This window comes from Garra rufa, chromosome 5 (assembly GCF_049309525.1).
Source record: "Garra rufa chromosome 5, GarRuf1.0, whole genome shotgun sequence".
In the NCBI taxonomy this organism is placed as follows: domain Eukaryota; kingdom Metazoa; phylum Chordata; class Actinopteri; order Cypriniformes; family Cyprinidae; genus Garra; species Garra rufa.
Genome location: NC_133365.1, coordinates 33,356,930 through 33,378,340, shown reverse-complemented (window position 1 = coordinate 33,378,340; position 21,411 = coordinate 33,356,930). Strand labels below are relative to the sequence as shown.

Sequence of the window (21,411 nt, the reverse complement as noted above, 5' to 3'; positions counted from 1 at the left end):
AGTGTTACCATTTTTTTTAAATTATGTTGCAAAATTTGTTAAATGTAACAGATAATGAATTGCTGAACCATTTTAAATACAACATTTCATTTGCAGTTTATATTTATATTATATAAATCATATTTTAAATATTAAATATTTAAATATTTTGTAGAAGGAATGTATGTTTTTTCTGGTGCAATTTTTGTGGTGGGGTCAGTGAGCATTTTGAGAGGAAAGTAAAATCTGAGCTCAGAATCATTGTTATTGATTCACACTGGTTTCATGTTAAAACCACATAAAGGGGACATTTCAGACAGTATATTGTATCAAAAGTTTTGAGGATATCTCTACACCTATCATTTCATTCAGTATCTCTCTTCCTGAATCAGTGCTCTCTGTAACTGTCTTTTTATTAGTACTTTATCAGATAACTTACAATAAAGTATCTCCATTGGTCAACAGCCCTGTGATGGAGGTCCCCAGCGACAGTCCATTCAGTGAGGACCAGGCCCGCCACTACTTCAGAGACATTGTTCTAGGCATCGAGTACTGTGAGTCATTTCCTTTATTTTAAAAAACATTTTCGATTTGCTGGGTCGACCCTACTGGGTTCCATTTTTAGTTTCTAAGGAGACCACCTTGACATGGACTTTGTAACGGAGCGTCTGAAGTTAAATAAATCCCAGTGGAGAAGAGTAAAGCAAACTCCTACAGATGAGAGTCTGACATTAATCATTACTTATGTAAAAATAAAGACCCAGAAGAGTTCTGTCTCAAGCAACAGCTCCATGTTTGTTGCTCTAACGCATCATGGCATCCTGTTAGGCTAATGAAGTGAGCGAATGTGGCAGTGCGCTCATGTATTTGTGCGTGGGGGAGGTCATCGTTTCCTGATGAAAACAAGTCTGTGCTATTTCTAAGGGGCGTTCTGGTCTTCTCTCATCTGTCAAAAGAAAAAAGTTGATTTGATCTTGCAACCGTACAATAATTACATGCTGACGGTATGCACAGTAAAAGTTTAGCTTAACAGCATTTGTTGCATAATGTTATCACAAAAATTAAAGTGATAGTTCACCCAAAAAAGTTCTGTCATCATTTATTCATCCTCATGTCGTTCCAAACCCATAAAACCTTCGCTCATCTTCGGAACACAAATGAAAATATTTTTGATGAAATATGAGAGCTTTCTGATCCTCCATAGACAACAACTTAACTACCATGTTGAAGGCCCAGAAAGGTAGTAAGGACATCATTAAAATAGTCCATGTGATATTAGTGGTTCAACTGTAATGTTATAAAGCTACAAGAATAATTTTTGTGCGCAAAGAAAACAAAAATAACAACTTTATTCAACAGTTTCTTCTCTTCTGTGTCAGTCTCCGCCACACGTTTACGAGAGTACTGTGAAATAAGTGTGTGGTGCGCAAAATGTCACATGCACTATTTTAATGATGTCTTTACTACCTTTCTGATCCTTGAACATCTCAGTTGCGTTGCTTTCTATGCAGTGTTGTTTTTGACAACCATCTTAGATTTAGTCTTAGTCTTAGTCTTTTGGACTAAAATGGTTATTAGTTTTAGTCAAATTTTAGTCACTTCTATATGTGATAGTTTTAGTCCAATTTTAGTCGACGAAAAGTCAAAAAGGTTTTAGTCTAGTTTTAGTCGACGAAAAGTCAAAAAGGTTTTAGTCTAGTTTTAGTCAAAAAAGGGGAAAAAGTAGTCTTTTAACAAATTAATGTAGGTCAGTAAGTATTTTGCTGTTGGGTAGTGTCACTTGTAAGTTCTGAAAATAGCAGATCTATAGTTCAACACAATGTGAGCTTCCGGATCGACTATTTTCACCAATAATTACAATAATGAAGGAATGTTTTAAAACATAAAAGACAAACAAGGATGGAATGCTACAACGGCTTGCCATACTAGTATAGCAAAGAGTATTTAATGCTAAAACGGCTTGCCATAGCGGCAGATACTTTTTAAGTTTTAATTGGCATGCACAATAAGCGGAAATGTCATGCATTTTAAACGTCTGACGGACCACCCACTAACATTTTCGTCTATTCTCGTCTCGTCAACGAAAACTCACACACGTCTCGTCATGTTTTAGTCATCAACGAGCCATTTTTATCTCGTCATCGTCTCATTATCGTCATGAAAAAAGTGGCGTCAACGAAATGATTTCGTCATCGTCATCGTTGACGAAAACAACACTGTTTCTATGCAGAGTAAAAAGCTGTTGCATTTTATAAAAAATATCTTAATTTGTGCTTTGAAGATGAACAAAAGTCTTAAGGTGAGTAAGTAATGAAAGAATTTACATTTTTTAGTGAACTATCCCTTTAATAATGAAGAAATAATGTCATACAGGTTTGGAAGAATATGGGGGTGAGTAAATGACTGAATGTTTATTTTTAGGTGAACTATCCCTTTAATTTTCACAGTTTCTTAAAGGTTTAGTTCACTTCTAGAACAAAAATGTACAGATAATTTACTCACCCCCTTGTCATCCAAGATGGTCATGTCTTTCTTTCTTCAGTTGTACAGAAATTATGTTTTTGCGGAATTCAGGATTTCTCTTCATATAGTGGACTTCTATGGTGCCTGCTAGTTTGAACTTCCAAAATGTAGTTTAAATGCAGCTTCCAAGAGCTCTAAACGATCCCAGCCGAGGAAGAAGGGTTATTTTCTGAAAGAAATTGACAATTTCTATACTTTTTAACCTCAAATACTTATCTAGCTCTGCGTGAACTCTATGTATTCCGGAACAAGACAGTTAGGGTATGTCGAAAAACTCCCATCTCATTTTTAAAATCGTCCTACATCATTATTGAAGTACCAACCCAACGTTCACAACATGAAGATCAAACACCCTTTACAAAAAAAGGTAAAACAGCAATATAGGAGCATTTTGAAGCTGGGGGAGAAAATGAGATGGGAGTTTTTCGACATACCCTAACTGTCTTGAACAGGAATACAGAGAGTAAATGCAGAGCTAGACAGGACAAGTATTTGAGGTTAAAAATATTTAAGTTGTCAAAAAAAAATTAAATAACCGATCGTTTTGCTAAGACCCTTCTTTCTTGGCTGGGATTGTTTAGAGCTCTTTAAAGCGGCTACGTTTTGGAAGTTCAAACTCAAAGCCCCCATAGAAGTCCACTATATGGAGAGAAATCCTAAAATATTTTCCTCAAAAAACTATTTCTTTACAACTGAAGAAAGAAAGACATGAACTTCTTGAATGACAAGGTGGTGAGTAAATTATATGTACATTTTGAGCTACTCCTTTAAAAAAAAACTTAATCTGGGTTACAGTGAGGCATTTACAAAAAAACAAGATGTAAATAGTATGTGTTAACATGGTTTTAGTTTGAAGTTTTATCAAATAACTTGTGTAAAGTTATATAAAATATTACCACTCTGCAACATGACAACGCAATGCCATAAACCCTAAAACGACTAAAAAAATGGATTTAAAAAGCTTTACACCTCAAATAACACAAAGTTTGAGCAGAATAATTAATGTAAGTGCCTTTAAAAAATAAGCTTAATTTCTTTTAAATCCTCCAGAAATTCACTCATTCTATTCACTTCCATTCTAAGTGTCATCATGACCTTGATTTTTGCTCTTTTGAAAGAAAACAAGACAAGTCTAAATATGTTTTTTTTTACGGTGATCACTGTCAACTGAGTTTAATTTGTATTGAGACTTTAAACAAGACAGTAGCTCAAACAAAAAAAAATTGCTTGGTTGAGGTGATTGCCAAGTGTCTGTTCTCCTCATTAAGCGGAAACTCGGCTTTCATCAGTTCATTTGAATCTTACTAACCAGACAACACTCACTGTGGCAACCGTCAGGATGGAAACAGGCCATTTGCATGATTCGCAACAAATCAGTCTGCGTTAACAATGAACTCCTTTGTGTGTGTTTCGGTAATTTGTGGACTGTAATCAGACTATGTGATCATATTCTGTTCATTTCATTAGCACTATGCTAGTTACCTCGGGGAGCCATGTCAATAGAATTAATTAATAGCAATCTAAAAAATGTGTGTGTGTGGGTTTTATGCTATGTAAACTGCTTGAGAGACACCTTACATGAACCGTGGTGGTGTACTCCATGTGTCACATTCACCTTGCTGGCTGACTTTGATTAAATAATAATATGCAATAACCTGCTAATACTTTGAACACATGTCTTTGTTCCTTAATGGATTTTCTTTTTTACATTACAATGCGTGTCGTCTGAAGATGTCTGAGATGTGGCTCTTGTCACATATAACCAGTAATGGCAGATGACAGAAAGATGATAAGTGTCGGGCAGGTTATCGTTGATTGACCACTTGAGACAGGAAGGCATCTATTAACCAATCAAAATCATCTTCTGTGTGCACGGCCCAGGGTGACCTTCTTAATCCGGTCTGCGGTTCCTTAGTTAAACCGAGAGCTCCTGCTGTCAGACACACTTAATTTTGTACCTCCTATTTAATGGCTGTGTTCAACTAAATAACTTTATTAAACTTTAATGTCATTAAACCTCCAAAACACAGTTTAAAACTGACATTTTGGTCAAAATTAAGTAACTTGTACCATATAAGTATGGATATGTATTGCATATAATGTTAATATTTTACATTTTTCTGATTTCATACTAGAACAGTTGATCACAATTAAACATAGATGAAACAATTTTCAAATATCAATACAGTATTCTGGTGTTGCATTGATAAGATAGATCCTCACATGAAAATATCTAATATGTGAAATGTTTAAAAAATATATATATTTTTAAATACACTACCAGTCAGATTTTTTATGTTTTTTTAAAGAAGTCTCTACTGCTCACCATGCCTGTATTTTTTTGATCCAAAGTACAGCAAAAACGGTAACATTTTTAAATATTTGTACTATTTTAAATTACTCTTTTCTACTTGAATATATTTTTTAAAATGTAAATTATTCCTGTGATTTCAAGCTGAATTTTTAGCAAAAAAAATCTTACTGTTCAAAAACATTTGACTGGCAGTGTGTAATGTTAAATTGATAAAATTATTACCCATTTTATCATCAGAAATTATTAACATTTTTGTTATATGTATTGTCTTAAAGACCAAAGAGGAATATTTGTTTTGTAAAGTTTGTTTTTATAAAATGTGCTTCTGAAGCAGCTCATTGTTCTCATTATCAAAATACTCAAAAGATTATTGTTCATAATATGAATATATGTTCTGTCTCTTTTTTCTCAGTGCACTATCAGAAGATTGTTCACAGAGATGTCAAACCATCAAATTTATTACTTGGAGATGATGGCCATGTCAAGATCGCAGATTTTGGGGTCAGTAACCAGTTTGAGGGTAATGATGCCTTGCTCTCCAGCACTGCTGGTACTCCTGCCTTCATGGCCCCAGAGACGCTGTCAGACAACCGCAGGAGCTTTAGTGGCAAGGTAATGTGTGTCTGGGGTGATTTTGCTAATACAGTGCCCTCTACAAATATTGAAAGGTGGTTGTGAAAATAAATCTGCATTGTTTATCCTTTCATTCAAAAGTGTACTAAATTCTAACCTATATTTGGAGTAAGACAATTGAATTTGGGGGAAAATCTCATTAAGAAATAATCTCTAGTTCATGTTGGCCACAATTATTGGCACCCAATTATTGCAACGTTCTTTTCCTAAGATAAGAGCTCTGAGTCTCTCCTATAATGCCTGATGAGTTTGGAGAACACCTGACAAGAGATCAGAGACCATTCTTTCATTCAGAATCTCTCCAGTTCCTTCAGATTACCAGTGTCTTTTCTTCAGTTCACCTCACTCATTTTCTATAGGGTTCAGGTCAGGGAACTAGGATGGCCATTACAGAAGCTTCATTTTGTGCTCAGTGACACATTTTGTGTTTGTTTTGGAGTTTTCCATCTATGTTACCATGTATCTGAACAAGATGTCCAGGACCTCTGGCAGAAAAATAGGCCCACAACATTAAAGATCCAGTGGTATATTTAAACCTTGGGCATGGGGTACTTTTTTTATCCATTTGCACCAAACCCATCTGGTGGGTTTGCTGCCAAAAAGTTCTTTTTATGTTTTATCTGACCATAGAATCCAGTCCCGTTTGATGTTCCAGTCGTGTTTGGCAACTGAATATGCTGGAGTTTGTTTTGGATGAGCAAGGAGGATTTTTCTCGAAACCCTCCCAAACAACATGTGGTGATGTAGAGGATGTTTGGTATTTTTTTAGGCTAATCTCTGCCATTCTCCAGCCGTGATCCTTGGAGAGTCTTTGGCCACTCAAACTCTCCTCTTCAGCATGCATTAGAACGATATAGGCTCATGTCCTCTTCTAACATATTTAGTTGATTGGAACTTCTTAACTATTGCCCTCATGGTGGAAATGGGATTTTTTTTTAAAGCTTTTCGCTGTTTTCTTGTAGCCACTTCTTCTGTTTTGTAAAGCTCAACAATCTTTCGTTGAACATCAGAACTTTTTTTTTTTTTTTTTTTACTTCTTGTGATGGGTGATTAAGGGAATTTGGCCTTTGTGTTGCTCATATTTATAATCCTGTGGAACTGAAAGTTATCAATGAACAATTTCAGGCTCTTAGTCACCCTGGTGTGCTAAAAAATGTAAATATGAATGGGAGTGTACTTCAAAGATATTTTACTCATGAGAATTTCTAGGGGAGCCAATAATTGTGGCCAACATGCATTGCACACAAAAAAACATTTATTTCATGTGAGTTTCCCCCCAATTCAATTGTTGCAATTGTTTTACCTCAATGAAAGTTTACAATTTTGAGATTTTTTCAATGAAAGATAAGATGAGCAATGGAGATTTGTTTTCACAGCCACCTTTGCTCAAATTTACCAAGTGACTTCGGTGTCAATATCATTGGAGGGCACTGTTTGTTGTTTTAGTCCAATCATTCAGACTAATCAGGCTTAAAATAGAAAAAAAAAACAGGGACTTTGCTATTTCTCTCATGAACTGTCATGTCATAGAGATACAATACCTTTCAAAAGTTTAGGACAGAGAAGATTTTTAAAATGGTTTTGAAATAAGTCTCTTACGACGACCAAGGCTGCCATTTAAAATCTAATTAATTAATTAATTCTTTGATGCAAAGCTGATTTTTTAGCAGCCATTACTCTATTCTTCAGTGTCACATGATCCTTCAGACACCATTCTAGTAGACGGATTTGGTGCTCAAGAAGCATTTATCATTGTCAATGTTAAAAACAATCTTTCAGGATGTTTCAATGAACAAAAAGTTAGAAAGATAAGTGTAACAAGCATTTTTTTTTACTTTTACTTTTTTTTTTACTTTGTCTTTGCTGATCAGTTGAATCTTTCACTTGCCGTTCATTGCAGTCGAGTGACAGAGCAATCAATCTCTTCATTATAGCATTCTGTTTTGCATTCCAAGCTTTCCTGCATCACTAAAACAGAATTTATGTTTTCTCCAGGCTCTGGATGTGTGGGCTATGGGAGTGACCCTCTACTGTTTTGTGTACGGGAAGGTGAGTCGGCTCATGTGCTGATATGATCAGAGTGATAGCAGTAATTCTTCATTGTGGGATTATCTATCAGAATGATCAATGGATGGGACAGTGTGCTACTGCAGTGACATTTGTGTGATTGATGATTTTGATCACTCATCCGTCTCCCTCCTCTCCTTCTCTGTTTTTTTTCCTTGTCCTCCAGTGCCCATTTATTGACGAGTACATACTGGCACTTCACAGTAAGATCAAGAGTAAGCCGGTGGAGTTCCCCGAGACGTAAGTTGCCCATTGCTGTTTACGATGCATCTGCTCTCTCTCTCAGGAACTGATACAAAGAGAGGAAATGTCAGAGATGTTTGAGTGTATGGCAATGTGAGCTGAATGCTGTACTGATGTGTGTTGGTTTAGTATGATATTTGTGTATGCTCATGCAGGTCTGTTTGAATGATAGGTTGATGAAGTCAGCCGTCTGTGTGTGGAAGGCCAGAGGCCATCCGGATGCATGTCATCTGTTGTGTATGTGTTTAGACAAGTCATCAGCTAATGAAAGAGTGTCTCTGTCTCAAACACACTCTGTTCCCTAATGTCTTGCTGCAGTGTTATCAGTGGCTGAAAAAAACGCATGGCAGTCAGTTTGTATTCTCTGTCTGCAGTGTCTTTCACCTCTTGTAAAAGTATGCTGTCTTTGTTTAGCTGTAGAGTGAAATGTTTGGTTTTGTTTTATTACTTCAGTCATTTGCTTTCTGTTTCTGTGATATATTAGGCCAGCTATCAGTGTGGGGTTGAAGGACCTGGTCACAAGAATGCTGGACAAAAACCCAGACACCAGGATCACCATTCCTGAGATCAAAGTAAGTCTACATAAGATGCAAAGGACCACTTGAGTTATCCCTTTCACCATCTTCACAGCTCTGTACTGCAAGATATTGAGTTTCAAAGATTCACTGAGTAGTTCATCCTTTAACCTGAAAGAAATTTTTGATTGGGATAGCATTAATAAATGTTTTTCTTTAAGAACTCACCTCAGTTTTCTTTCATGCATACTTGAGAGAGATTGCAACATTACTTATGAAATTATGGTCAGTATCTTAAAAAATATATATATTTTAGTTTTACATTCCCACGAGTGTCTCATTAGTCTGTGCTCTCAAAGTGGCAGTGGCAGTATCAAAGACTATTCCTGAGCCACATCCAGGGATAGTGTTAAAATATGACACAGTATCTTTGATAGCTTCTGCACCATCTAGCAGACTTGGTGTTTGGACGGGAACACATCAGCTAATCCCCATGGACAGAGATTTTGGTTTAGTTCTGGAAACTTCCATCTGCTGTCTCAGTGTGACAGTGAGTGTGAATAATTAGCACACACACACGCTCGGCCGTCAGAGACTCCTGCCTGCATGTCATTACCCAGAAAATGTTCCATTAAAGCAGCGATCCCCAGAGCACACGTTAATCAGAGCTGCACGGCCTACATTCACTCAGCAGCTCCACTCTCATATCCTTCAGACTAACTTTGTTTGTAGGACAAATATTTTATTTCTTTAATAATTTTATGGTTGGTTGGATGGGTGGATCGTTAAGTGGATATATGGAACAATCTACTTTCAAATCTAATTTGAATGAATGGATAGATGGATGAGCAGACGAATGGCATGAAGGATAGAAGGTTAGATGGATGGACCAATGAATGGACAAATAGAAGGGTAGATGATGGGATGGATGGATGGATGGCTCGAAGGATGGATGGTTGGATGGAAGAAAAGATGTGGACAGATCTACAGACAGAAAGATGGATGGACAAATGGATAGTTGAATGGAAGGACAGATGATGGCGGGATGATTGAAACAACAGATGGATGGATGGTTGGATGAATGAAGGGATAGATGATGATGGATGGATGATTTACGAAACTGATCTACGGCCATATGGATGGATGGATGGATGAAAGCATGGATGGATGGTTTTATGGATTTATGGAGGAATGAATGGACGAAAGGATGCATAGACGGTTAGATGGATGGACCAATAATTGGAAAATGGATGGTCAGATGGATGGATGAATGGAAGGATAGATGATGATAATGAATAAAACAATAAATGAATGGAAGAAAAAATGTATAAACTGATCTACGAAAAGATGGATAAATGGATGGAATGATGATGGCTGGGCATGAAACAATAAATGAATGGATGAATTGATTAATGGATGTGGAAAAATGTATGGACTGCTCTACAGACATATGGATGGATGAATGAATGAAACGATAGATGATGTATGCATGGATGGGTTAATGGATTTATGGAGGAATGAATGAATGAAAGGATGGATAGAAGGTTAGATTGATGGACCAATGAATGGACAAATGGTTGTCAGATAGATGTATGGATGGAAGGATAGATGATGACTGGAACAAAGATGGATGGATGTATGAACTGATCTACGAACAGATGGATAAATGTGTGGATGGACGGATAGATGGATGAATAAACTTGGATGAACATAAAATAATAGATGGATGGAAGAAGAAATGTGTGGACTTATCTATGGACATATGGATGAATGGATGATTGAGAGCATGGATGGATGGTTTGATGGATTTATGGAGGAATGAATAAATAAAGGGTGCATAGAAGGTTAGATGGATGAACCAATGAATGGAAAAATGGATGGTCCGATGGATGGAGGAATGGAGGGAAGAATGTTGACTGGATGGATAAAACATAGATAGATGGATAGATGAATGGATTAATGTATTGAGGAAGAAATGTGTGGACTGATCTACAGACATATGGATGGATAGATGATATATGGATAGATGATTTAATGGATTTATGGAGAAATGAATGAAAGGATGGATAGAAGGTTGGATGGATGGAAGGATAGATGATGTTTGGATGGATAAAACAATGGATGGACGAAAGAAAAGATGTATAAGCTGATTCACAGTCAGATGGATAAATGGGTGGATGGACTGATAGATAGATGAATAAACAGACAGGCGGATGGATGAATAGATGATAGATGATAGACAGATGTATAGATGGATGGATTAATGAATGGAAGAAGAAATGTGTGGAATGATCTACAGACATGGATGGATGGTTGAAAGGATAGATGATGGATAGATAGATAGATGGTTTAATAGATTTATGAAGAAATGAATGAAAGGATGGATAGAAGGTTGGATGAATGGATGGATGGATGGATGATGACTGGATGGATAAAACAATGGATGGATGAAAGAAAAGATGTATAAGCTGATCTACAGACAGATGATGGCTGGACATGAAACAGACAAATGGCTTCATGGATGGAGAAAAAAAATGGATAGATGAATGGATAAAACAATAGTTGGACCAATGGATGGATGGATGAAAGCATGGATGGTTTAATGAATTTATGGAGGAATTAATTAAGTTCAAATTTATTTCTAACACACTGAATAAAACAACAATGTTGACCATAGTGCTGTACAAGCTCACTAATTAATTGATGGATAGAAGGTTAGATAGATGGATGAATGTAAGGATAGATGATGACTGGATGGATAAAACAATAGATGGATGGATATAGGAAAGAAAAGATATAAGATGACCCATAGAGAGATGGATAAAAGGGGGGATGGACTGATAGATGGACGAATAAGCAGACGGATGGATGGACATATGACGGACGAATGGAAGCATAAATGTATGGACAGATCTACAGACATTTAAATGGGTAGATGGATGGATAAATCAAAGGATCAGTGGATGAACCGATGAAGAGAAGGATAGATGGCTGGACGAATGGATTATTGCGGAAGAGTAAGCTGATGGGTGTTATGATAGGTTGGCATGTGTCATATATGTATGTGTGTTTATCTTCAGGTGGACCCCTGGGTGACTCAGGATGGCACTGACCCTTTGCCTTTAGAAGAGGAGCACTGCACCGTGGTGGAAGTCACTGAAGAAGAGGTGCAGAACTCAGTCAAGTTTGTCCCCAGTCTGTCTGCTGTGGTAAGTCAAACAGAGAAAGAAAGAGTCCCTCTGTATTAAATACATGAGTTACTGAACTGTAGTTACATGAACATAAACACACACACAGGCCATAAGCCTTGCCCAGATGTGTTTAAGACATTGTACTGCTGTCAACTAGTGGATGAATAAGAAGGTTAAGGCACACTTGATCTCAACCAAACAACTCAAACCTAACCATGTGTCAAACTGACCCTGCTTTTGAACTGTCAACTTTTCCTTGATTATTTTCATGGATTTAGTCGTCCTCACCATCACAAAGAGGATTTTATAGCTGACTGTTGTTTTTCCAGTCCTGTTTTGTTTTTGTATGTGTCGTACATATATTCTGTATTGTTTAATATGTACAGTAAGTTAAATCTTCTTGTCTTTTCTTTCTTATGATTCTGTAGATTTTGGTCAAAGCCATGTTAAGGAAGCGTTCCTTTGGGAATCCATTTGAGTGTCCCAGCAGGAGAGAAGAGAGATCCATGTCTGCCCCCGGCAGTCTGCTCATGTAAGTGTTCCAGAGTGACAAACTATAACACAACCGATGTCCAACTGGAAAGCATATTTATATAGCTTGACAAATCCAAATGACTCTCATTTTCCTCACAAGCCTTTTGTAAGAGGCTGAAATCTTTTCAGCATTGCATCTCTTCATTCTTTGCTTTTTTTCGCTCTCACATTCAAGGTCGCAGCATGATATTTCAGACGTCATGTCTATCTATTTGAACAGGAAGGTTTGCTAATAGTCACCCATTACTTCTCCTGCTGCCAACATACGTTTCCATAGTAGCATGATTCAGTGTTTTTTTTCTCTCTCTTGCAGTAGCATTGAAAGCTCCAGGACTTGATGTTTTTGTAATTTCACTGTGTAGAACTTTCTCTGCCGCACTGCACTGAGACTGAGGAGACGGCTGACTCCCTTATCAATCATTTAGATTTCAGGTTCAATCTTTTATATATATTTTTAGAAATTTTCTAGATGAATGAGACTTGAGGAAAATATCTTTTGACATAATTGATTTTCTTTCTTTTTTTCTTGTGAATCAGTATAAATCACAATATATAGAATATATCTATTTTATTTATATATTATGTACAACTTTATTCTTTTTATATAATATATATAAAATCAAACTTAAAATAAATTAATGTAATAAATTGATTTTGTTTCTATCTATATACTATATATAATTATTTTTTATTAATATACAGTATACATGTTTGAAAAAATTATTAATTAATACAAATATGATTTAAATTATTATTATATACATCATTTTAAAATAAAACACAAAATATAAAGATTTTACCAGTCAAGTTTTTACGTTTTACAGAAGTCTCTAATGCTCACTTAGCCTGCATTTATTTGATCCAAAGTACAGTAAAAACAATCAAATTTTAAAATATTTTTACTATTTAAAATAATTATTTTATATTTGAATATATTTTAAAATGTAATTTATTTCTGTGATCAGTGCTAAATTTTCAGCATCATTACTCTAGTCTTCAGTGTCACATGATCCTCCAGAAATCATTCTAATATGCTAATATGCTGTTCAAGAACCATTTATTATTATTATTGTTAATATTTTTAAAAGTTGAGTACCTTTTTTTCATGGATTCTTTGATTAATAGAAAGATCCAAAGATCAGCTTTTATCTGAAATAAAACATTTTGTAACATTATATACTATACCATTTAAAAGCTTGGAGTCAGTATAATAATAGGAAAGAAATTATAAAAATTAATACTTTTATTTAGCAAGGTTGCTTTAAGTTGATCAAAAGTGATGATAAGACATATATAATGTTACAAAAGAATACTATTTCAGATAAATGTTGTTTTTAATTTAGAATGTTAGAATGATTTCTGAATGGTCATGTGACTGGAGTAATGATGCTAAAAAATTCAGCATTCAAATCAATATCAATATATTCAAAGAGAAAACATTTAAAAATATTTCAAAATGTTACTGTTTTTGCTGTACTTTGGATCAAATGAATGCAGGCTTCATTAAAAGCATTAAAACTTTTGACTTAAATTTATATAAATTATTTTTTTACTTATATATTTTACTAATTACTTAGATTTTTACTAATATACGTTTTTTACTAATATATGTAAAAATGACAATTATTATTTTAATTCATTTTTAATTTATATTAATTATAAACATAAGTGCGTTTGTGTGTTTATAGTCAATTCAATTCATTTATAATTAATTTAAATGATATATTTCACATATACAGGTTCAAAAAAGGTCACGCCAATAATTCAGTTTCTTTGAATTCTGCTGGATGTTTGCAGCATCCCTCCTGTGACAGTTATTCTCAGAGGCTTTTTGCTGTTAATGTGTCTGCCCACTAGACTGACAGTAAGTGTCTCCATGAAGTCATTTCTGTCCCCACTCTGCTGCTTTTCCCACATTAGAGGGGGTTTCTTCAAGGACAGCAGAATGTTCTTTCACTCTTCCTCTCTGTGTGCTGTCTGTTTGATGCCTGTTAGAATCAGCAGAGGGTTGCTCCCTGTCTTCTGAATGCCCTGGATCAATACAAACAGTCTGGTTATCTCTGTATGCATCCCTTATAGACCAAAGTCAGCCTTACAAATATTTTAATTCAGTCCTGAATGCCCTCTTCGATGGGATATGCTTATATTTTTCCAGGTGCAGTTATTATTCGTACAATCAAAACTGAAAGGTCATTTGATTTGATCTGTAAACAAATTGACATGCTTGTTTGCTGTGGCCTCTCTCTGTTGACAAAGGGGAAATCTGATTGGGAACAAGCTGGATCGATACGGTGACTCAGCAGATTGCCTTCTTCTCCAAGAGGCAGTTGATTGTATTTTCATTTACCTCTATCATTTTTGTTTAAAAGCTTTTTGCCAGTTACTGGTTCCCTCTGCATTATTGACTGAATGGATAAAAAGCAGCAGCGCCCCCACTTGGTAGAATGTCATCATCAGCGTTTTAAAAAATCCCTCCGTCCCTTTAAATCTCCAACTGTCAGGGGCGCTCATTTGCATGTCATCCATAATTCAGTGTCAGGTTGAATACACTACCTCCTGCACCGTTAATAACCTTTTTAATCTAAACACACACTTACTGTACATACCCAACACACACTTTTCCTTCCTTTCTAAAGCATTCATACACTCTCAGAAGACTGCAGTTGTTACTCCATGATGGCAGCAAAGAATTTCTTGTGAATCTCCTGAAGGTTGCATTTTCTACATCTCTCTTAGATATTCATTTTCTCAGAATATTGCGACTTTAACACCCAGGCACAATATAATAGTAATTTTTTATAGAGTATATACAGTACAGCTATATACAGTATTGTATATTTAATTTTTATTGCTTATTTCTACAGAAGAAGTCAAAAGTTTGCATACACCCTGCAGAGTCTGCAAAATGTTAATTATTTTACCAAAATAAGAGGGATCATACAAAATGATTGTTATTTTTTATTTAGTAACAGTTAAAATGTCCCACAAATTCTTTGGTTTTTCAGCATTTTTGTGTATTTGAACCCTTTCCAACAATGACTGTATGATTTTGAGATCCATCTTTTCACACTGGGGACAATTGAGGGACTCACATGCAGCTGTTACAGAAGGTTCAAACGCTCACTGATGCTTCAGAAGGAAAAACGATTAAGAGCCAGGGGTGTAAACTTTTGAACGGAATGAAGATGTGTACATTTTTCTTATTTTGCCTAAATATCTTTTTTTTTTTTGTTTAGTACCGCCCTTCAGAAGCTACAGAAGATACTTACATGTTCCCCAAAAGACGAAATAAGTTAAATTTACTCTGATCCTCAAATTTAAAATGATTTTACCCCCGGCTCTTACCTTCTGTAATAGTTGCATGAGTCCCTCAGTTGTCCTTAGTGTGAAAAGTTGGATCTCAAAATCATACAGTCATTGTTGGAAAGGGTTCAAATACACAAAAATGCTGACAAAACATAGAATTTGTGGAACATGAAGGATTTTCTGAAGAAAAGCAGGCTGTTCAGGAAGCAAAAACAAAAACAGCTGTTGATCATTCAGGTAACAATGCAGTATTAAGAATCAAGTGTATGTAAACTTTCGAGTGGGGTCATAAATTCAACAATTATTTTCTATGTACATATTTATGTATATTTGTGTGTATTTATGTATATATATGTATATACATTTCATTAAAAAAAATCAGAAAGATATCTGAAAGTATCTTTACAATTGAAATATCTTGAATTTATCGTTTATTTACTGTAACATTAAAATAATTCTTAAGCTTAAGCACAATTTGTCAGCCTATTATCTTCTGTTCATGCTGGATAGCACTGGGCACCACTCCACAGCTGTATATTAAACATGAATTATGTTTTTATTGGTTGTCACTTTGTTACATCGTGCCACATTTTGCTCTCTGTGTGAAAGTTGTCGTTTCAGGCCTGGTTACGACATGGTATAACATTATACACATCGCTGAACCGACCCTGTCGCAGAGCTTGGAAAACGAAATCGCCGTATCATTGCACATTTGTTGGCTGTGATGAAAATGTAGCTCCACATTATTACATTTCAGCATTTTTTCTGGCCTCCAGCACCTTAAAAATTGCTTCCATTTTTTAGCCATAGAGCACAGGTTGACCTATTCATATGCTCATAAAGTCAGACTGGAGTTAGTTGATAATATTTTCTGTCGGTGTTTGTCAAATACAAGGGTTAAACGCTGTCTCTTCTGGACAAATATGCTTGGCATTTGATGAGTTTTTATAAGCGTCTGGGCTCATCCATCTCTCTTCAGTTGTTGATGCTAATGCTGTCTGTTTTTGACAGCATCTGGCTAAACGTATGCAGTTTTGTAAGATTATCTGAGGAGTACCATTTCCATAAATTGACTTTTATTGCAGAACAGGATTTAAATGTAGTCTAATGTGGCCTATTAATGTACCTGGCTTTCTGACCAGCAATAACTCACAGGAGCCCCTATAATGACCTGGTTCCTGCCACTTTACTTCACATGAAACCGCTGACACTGTCCTCCTTTTCCTCCACTCTCTGTCTCTCTGCTGCAGGGACTCTTGGCCATTCCGGCCCTCTTTTAAACTCCAGCCCTCGTTAAGGTAAATCATTGTGACAGGTGGTCATTGTCATTTGTCACTCAAGCCCTGTGTCAGATTCCCTGCCCCTCACCATGCATTCCCACGGGTCAGTGAAAGTATGAGTCATATCAGCCTCCATCCTGTCCTTGTTTGGCATTTCTCTTGCTTCTTGACAGTGAAAGTATTTGGTGATACTGTTAGGAAAGTCCAACCCTGTGAAACACCTCATGTCATGGGCTTTCATTCAATCCCACTGTTTACATTCTGAGACCTCTGTCTGCAGTTGTGTCTGTTGCAGAGAACCTTCCCATGTTCATTGTTTGTCAGTGTGCTCACAGAATGTTTCTAGCTTTCAGAGTTTACTACTGAATAGTTTCAACCACAGACTGTCTTCCTACAAATGCTTAACACCTGTTTAATGCGTGATCTCCTAACAAAAACATACCTGTGGGTACTTTTTCGCAAGATGTGAAATACATACCAATAAGTACATATCACTGCAGTTTCCAACAAAAATGAACACTAGAGGCAATAAAACAGTAAGCACTTGTGATTGTTTTCGTACACACTTATGATTACGGCTCCATATGTTTCGCTTTCCAGAAGTAATATGCTTGCTCGGTAGCTCAGCCGGCACGGAATTGGACTTAGGATGCGGAATCCTTCGGTACGAATCCTGTGAAAAACATGACGCATGATGAAAGATCGAAAAACAAGCTAAAAAGGCATGCTTTTGATTGCATTTTTACTTCAAATCTGCTTTCGGTCATACTATCGGGTAGGTTTAGGTGTAGTGCAGATGGTACGTTATTTTAAATCGTCACAGAGAATTAGAGTTACAATGCCACTCAATGGACATTTCAAGTCAGAACTGCATTGACGCGTACAAAACCAACGTTATATAAAATGTATCATATGTACGTTCATCTGTTCCATTAAACGAAAGAACTCTTTTAATGCCACTCAGTGGACTTTTCACATCGAATATGTCACAAAACGTACATAGGAGTACATATTTCGCATCTTGTGAAAAAGTTCCCACAGGTACGTTTTCGTCATGGGATCAAGTTGGATACATATTGCATTAAATGCATAGTACAAAGTTTTGTTGTAAGTTTTATGTTATGAAAGTAGACCAGTGTGCTTTAGCAAAAGTATTTAGCTGAATATTATTGGCATCAGCTGGTTGAATTCAACATTTTTGAGTTGGGTAAGATTTTTTCTGTGTTTTTGAATTAAATCATGTTCACCAAGACATATCAAAAATGCAGTAAAAACAATAATATTGTAATTTAAAATAACAGTTTTCTCTTTCAATATTTAAAAATAAAAATACTTTAATGGCAAGTCTGAATTATCAGCACCTCTTATTCCAGTTATAAATGTATAATATGATGAATTTTGATGCTGCATGTGTTTATCCAGTCTAATCGATGTGTGCGTCTCTCCCCGACTTTCCCAACAAAAATCCCACCCCCTCTCAGAAAATACATAAAGCTGACATTACTGAGCTATATGCGTTTAAAAGTAGCCTATTAAAATGGTACAATGGCATTGCTCAGTTCATCTTGTTGGGAAATCTGGCATTTATTCAACAGTTAATAACGCTCAACATTCAAAAGGTAAATATTATTCAGCCAATAAAGTGTAGGTCTATGTATTTCATAGAAAATTGTGTCTAGTACTATATAAATTACAAAGGTTTAATTGGCATCTTTATTTCAAACGACCCGACCGACCGCGACCCCAATATCATTAAAAATATTTTTGGATGACTCGTAACCGCAGGCACCCGCTCATTTCGGATCAACCCGCGCATCACTGGTGTGTGCCTTTCTAAATCATACTCATTTAAATGAATTTGCCACAGTTTAACTCCACTCGAAGTGTAGTAACATCTAGAAGCAATATGAATGCTCCTGAGCTAAATTTCGAGTGTCCCAGAAAAGGGTATGAATACTTATGCAACGGGATCTTTTCAGTTTTTTATTTTTAATAAATTTGCACAGATGTTAAAAACCTATTTTTTGCTTTGCCAATATGGAGTAGGGAGTGTAGATTGATGTGGGAAAATTTTAATTTAAAGTAGTTTAACATAAGGCAGCAACATAACAAAATGTGAAAAAAAATGAAGGGGTATGAATAATTTTACAAGGCACTGTATATTTGAACAGACAAAAATCACAATGGTCTATGGAACCATTAAACGTGCAGTTTTAATTATTATTAAATATTGTGTTATCATTGATTTCAAATTTATCTGCCCTAAATTAATAAAAAAGTGAAACAAACTGTTGCTGGATAAATCTTGAGTTTGCAGTCAATTTATTTCAATTAAATTTCAAACCACTTCATTGGCATGGCCAGACTTAATAGGTGTCTAATCTTGGTCCTGGAGGGACAAACACCCTGCATATGTCCCAACATACCTTCCTAAAAGATTCTAATATTCTTGAAACCTTTATTACCTTGATTCATGTGTGTTTTATTGGGGTTGGATCTAAACTCTGCAGGACATTGTCCCTCCAGGAGCAAGACTGGATTCCACTGTTGTAGATTATAGATGGTCAAAAGTTTGCCTCTTCAAGATCAACAACTGGATCAAAGCAGGGATCATCTAGAAAGGCAATGATTCATAACATCTCTCTTTATTTTTCTTTCTCTCTCAGAAAAGGGAGCAGTGGAGAGGCTGCTAGAGAAGTTGAGCTCGAGGACTTGCATGAGGACGAACCACCCACCTCTTGAGTGTCTTCATAGATCCCGAAGCGTTCCTCATTGTCCTTCCAGCCCTTTGAGCAGAAGATGATCATGACCCAAACCACTCTGTTTCCACCGACTTGAGGCTTTCCTTGACATTGAACTGGATTCTGCTATTGCTAGTCATCCTTCAGGCTTTTCACTTTTTTGTCAGTCTTGCACAAGAATCACTTTTCTTGCTGGTTCTCGTGAAACCTGGCCTTGATAACCTTCATACAATATGGATCTTTCCACCTTTGTCTTCTCATCCAGGCTAAAAAAGTAGTTTTTGGATGGATTCTATATTAGACCAGGTTTGTATGAAAGAGACTACACCACAAGCTTTCTAGTGCACAAGACTACAGCATGGACAAACGATGCTATTAACTTGGTGTACGGCACCTCATGAAGCTAAAAACAGTAATGTTGATGATGCAGTGTGCTGCCATCATAATCTCTGTACATGTGTAGAAAATAACAGCAATGGCGTCTTGCCTTTTTGTATACGGTATGTTAATGTGCAATTCTTAACCCTATCCATCATAGCATGCCTGAAATATGGCCTTTTCCCTATTATGGTGGTTTCATATCTCTGTTACTTTTCATTTCTTTCATTCCATAAAATGTTCTCATTTCATTCAGATACAATACGCACACATACACACAAACACACAGTGTCGTACTGTGAATCAAAGGGGCTTATGTAACTGCTAGACACTAAAAGAGGCTCTTTCAGTCAATTCTAGAAAACAGGGCTTTCTCATGAAACATACAAGCGTGGTTGAGCGCTCAGCTTTACCATTATTTAGAACAGGGCTTATTTTCCTTGTTTGTGAATGTCGCAAATCCCGCGTTCGGATTGCACCGGATGCAGGGCTCTCGTGTCGCAGTGCTTTGTCTCTCTGCGGGAACAGAATGTGTCATTGTTTACCAAGTCTTCACATTCCAAAAGGCCTATTTGTCAGTCAGCAGTGCTAACGGGCCCTCGAACACACACGCAAACATGCCACCGAGGCGAGCGAGTGTGTGCCGATGCGGAAAGAGAGGGAGTCACTTTCACTCAAAACAGACAAGCCAATTGAGGGAAGGATCTGAATATGGTGTTTAGCTGTGTAATGAAAGTGAACTGCCATTCAATGTCATCACCGTCCCTCTCGGCCTGTATTAACTCCGTCCCTAAACAATACGCCCTTGTTTACATCAGATTGTCTGCCAAGCATCATCCCCTGTTTTTGACTCACGTACAAAGAGATTCTGAAGAGTGGATGATCATTGTAAATGTACATTGGCGATCGAGATATTTAATTACCACAGATGTTTATCATTATTAAAAATGATCACTGAGCATGTTTCAGTTTTTAAAGGACAGTTCACCCACAAATTAAATACTGTTATCGTTTACTCAACCTCTTGTTTTCACCATAACAGATTTTTGGCACACAAATTCAGTCTGATTTTTGCATACAATGCTTAAAAAATGCAGACAGGCTGAATGATAATGACAAAATTTACTCTGTTAAGTACTGCTGTTAAAAAGCAGAAATACTAGTTACAGTGCCTTGCGAAAGTAGGCTATTCATACCCCTTCATTTTTTTCACGTTTTGTTATGTTGCAACTTTATGTTAAACTGCTTTAAATTATTTTTTTCTCCCCACATCAATCTACACTCCATACACTATAATGACAAAGTACTTAATTTATTAGAAATAAAAAAACTGAAAAGGTTCTGTTGCATAAGTATTCATACCCTTTTCTGGGACACTTGAAATTTAGTTAATGAGCACTCATATCGCTTGTAGATGTTACTACACTTCGAGTGGAGTAAACTGTGGCAAATTCATTTGAATGAGTATAATTTGGAAAGGCACACAACTCTCTGTAAAGGTCTAACAGCTGAAAATGTATATCAGAGCAAAAACCAAGCCCTGAGGTCAAAATAACTGCCTGTAGAGCTAAGAAGCGTCAGGCACAGATCTGGGGAAGAGTTCAGAAAAACAATTCTGCTGCATTGAAGGTTCACAGAAGCATGTAGCCTCCATTATCCATAATGGAAGATGGATGGAACAACTAGGACTCTTCATAGAGCTGGCCT

The 21,411-nt window shown here is 36.3% G+C and overlaps 1 protein-coding gene across 2 annotated transcripts in view; it reads left to right on the top strand.

The window, feature by feature from the left end:
• Nucleotides 1-19,891, top strand: part of camkk1a (calcium/calmodulin-dependent protein kinase kinase 1, alpha a) — a 117,559-nt gene extending 97,668 nt beyond the window's left edge. The window contains exons 10-18 of one of the 2 annotated variants that reach the window (XM_073840382.1): nucleotides 445-533; nucleotides 5,229-5,428; nucleotides 7,445-7,498; nucleotides 7,683-7,756; nucleotides 8,244-8,331; nucleotides 11,355-11,483; nucleotides 11,894-11,997; nucleotides 16,556-16,603; nucleotides 19,252-19,891. In XM_073840382.1, the coding sequence (XP_073696483.1) occupies nucleotides 445-533; nucleotides 5,229-5,428; nucleotides 7,445-7,498; nucleotides 7,683-7,756; nucleotides 8,244-8,331; nucleotides 11,355-11,483; nucleotides 11,894-11,997; nucleotides 16,556-16,603; nucleotides 19,252-19,327 (862 nt within the window). In that variant the 3' untranslated portion in view covers nucleotides 19,328-19,891. The remainder of the gene's footprint in view (nucleotides 1-444; nucleotides 534-5,228; nucleotides 5,429-7,444; nucleotides 7,499-7,682; nucleotides 7,757-8,243; nucleotides 8,332-11,354; nucleotides 11,484-11,893; nucleotides 11,998-16,555; nucleotides 16,604-19,251) is intronic. The other variant, XM_073840383.1, reaches the window with a different exon arrangement.
• Nucleotides 19,892-21,411: the final 1,520 nt, after the last annotated feature.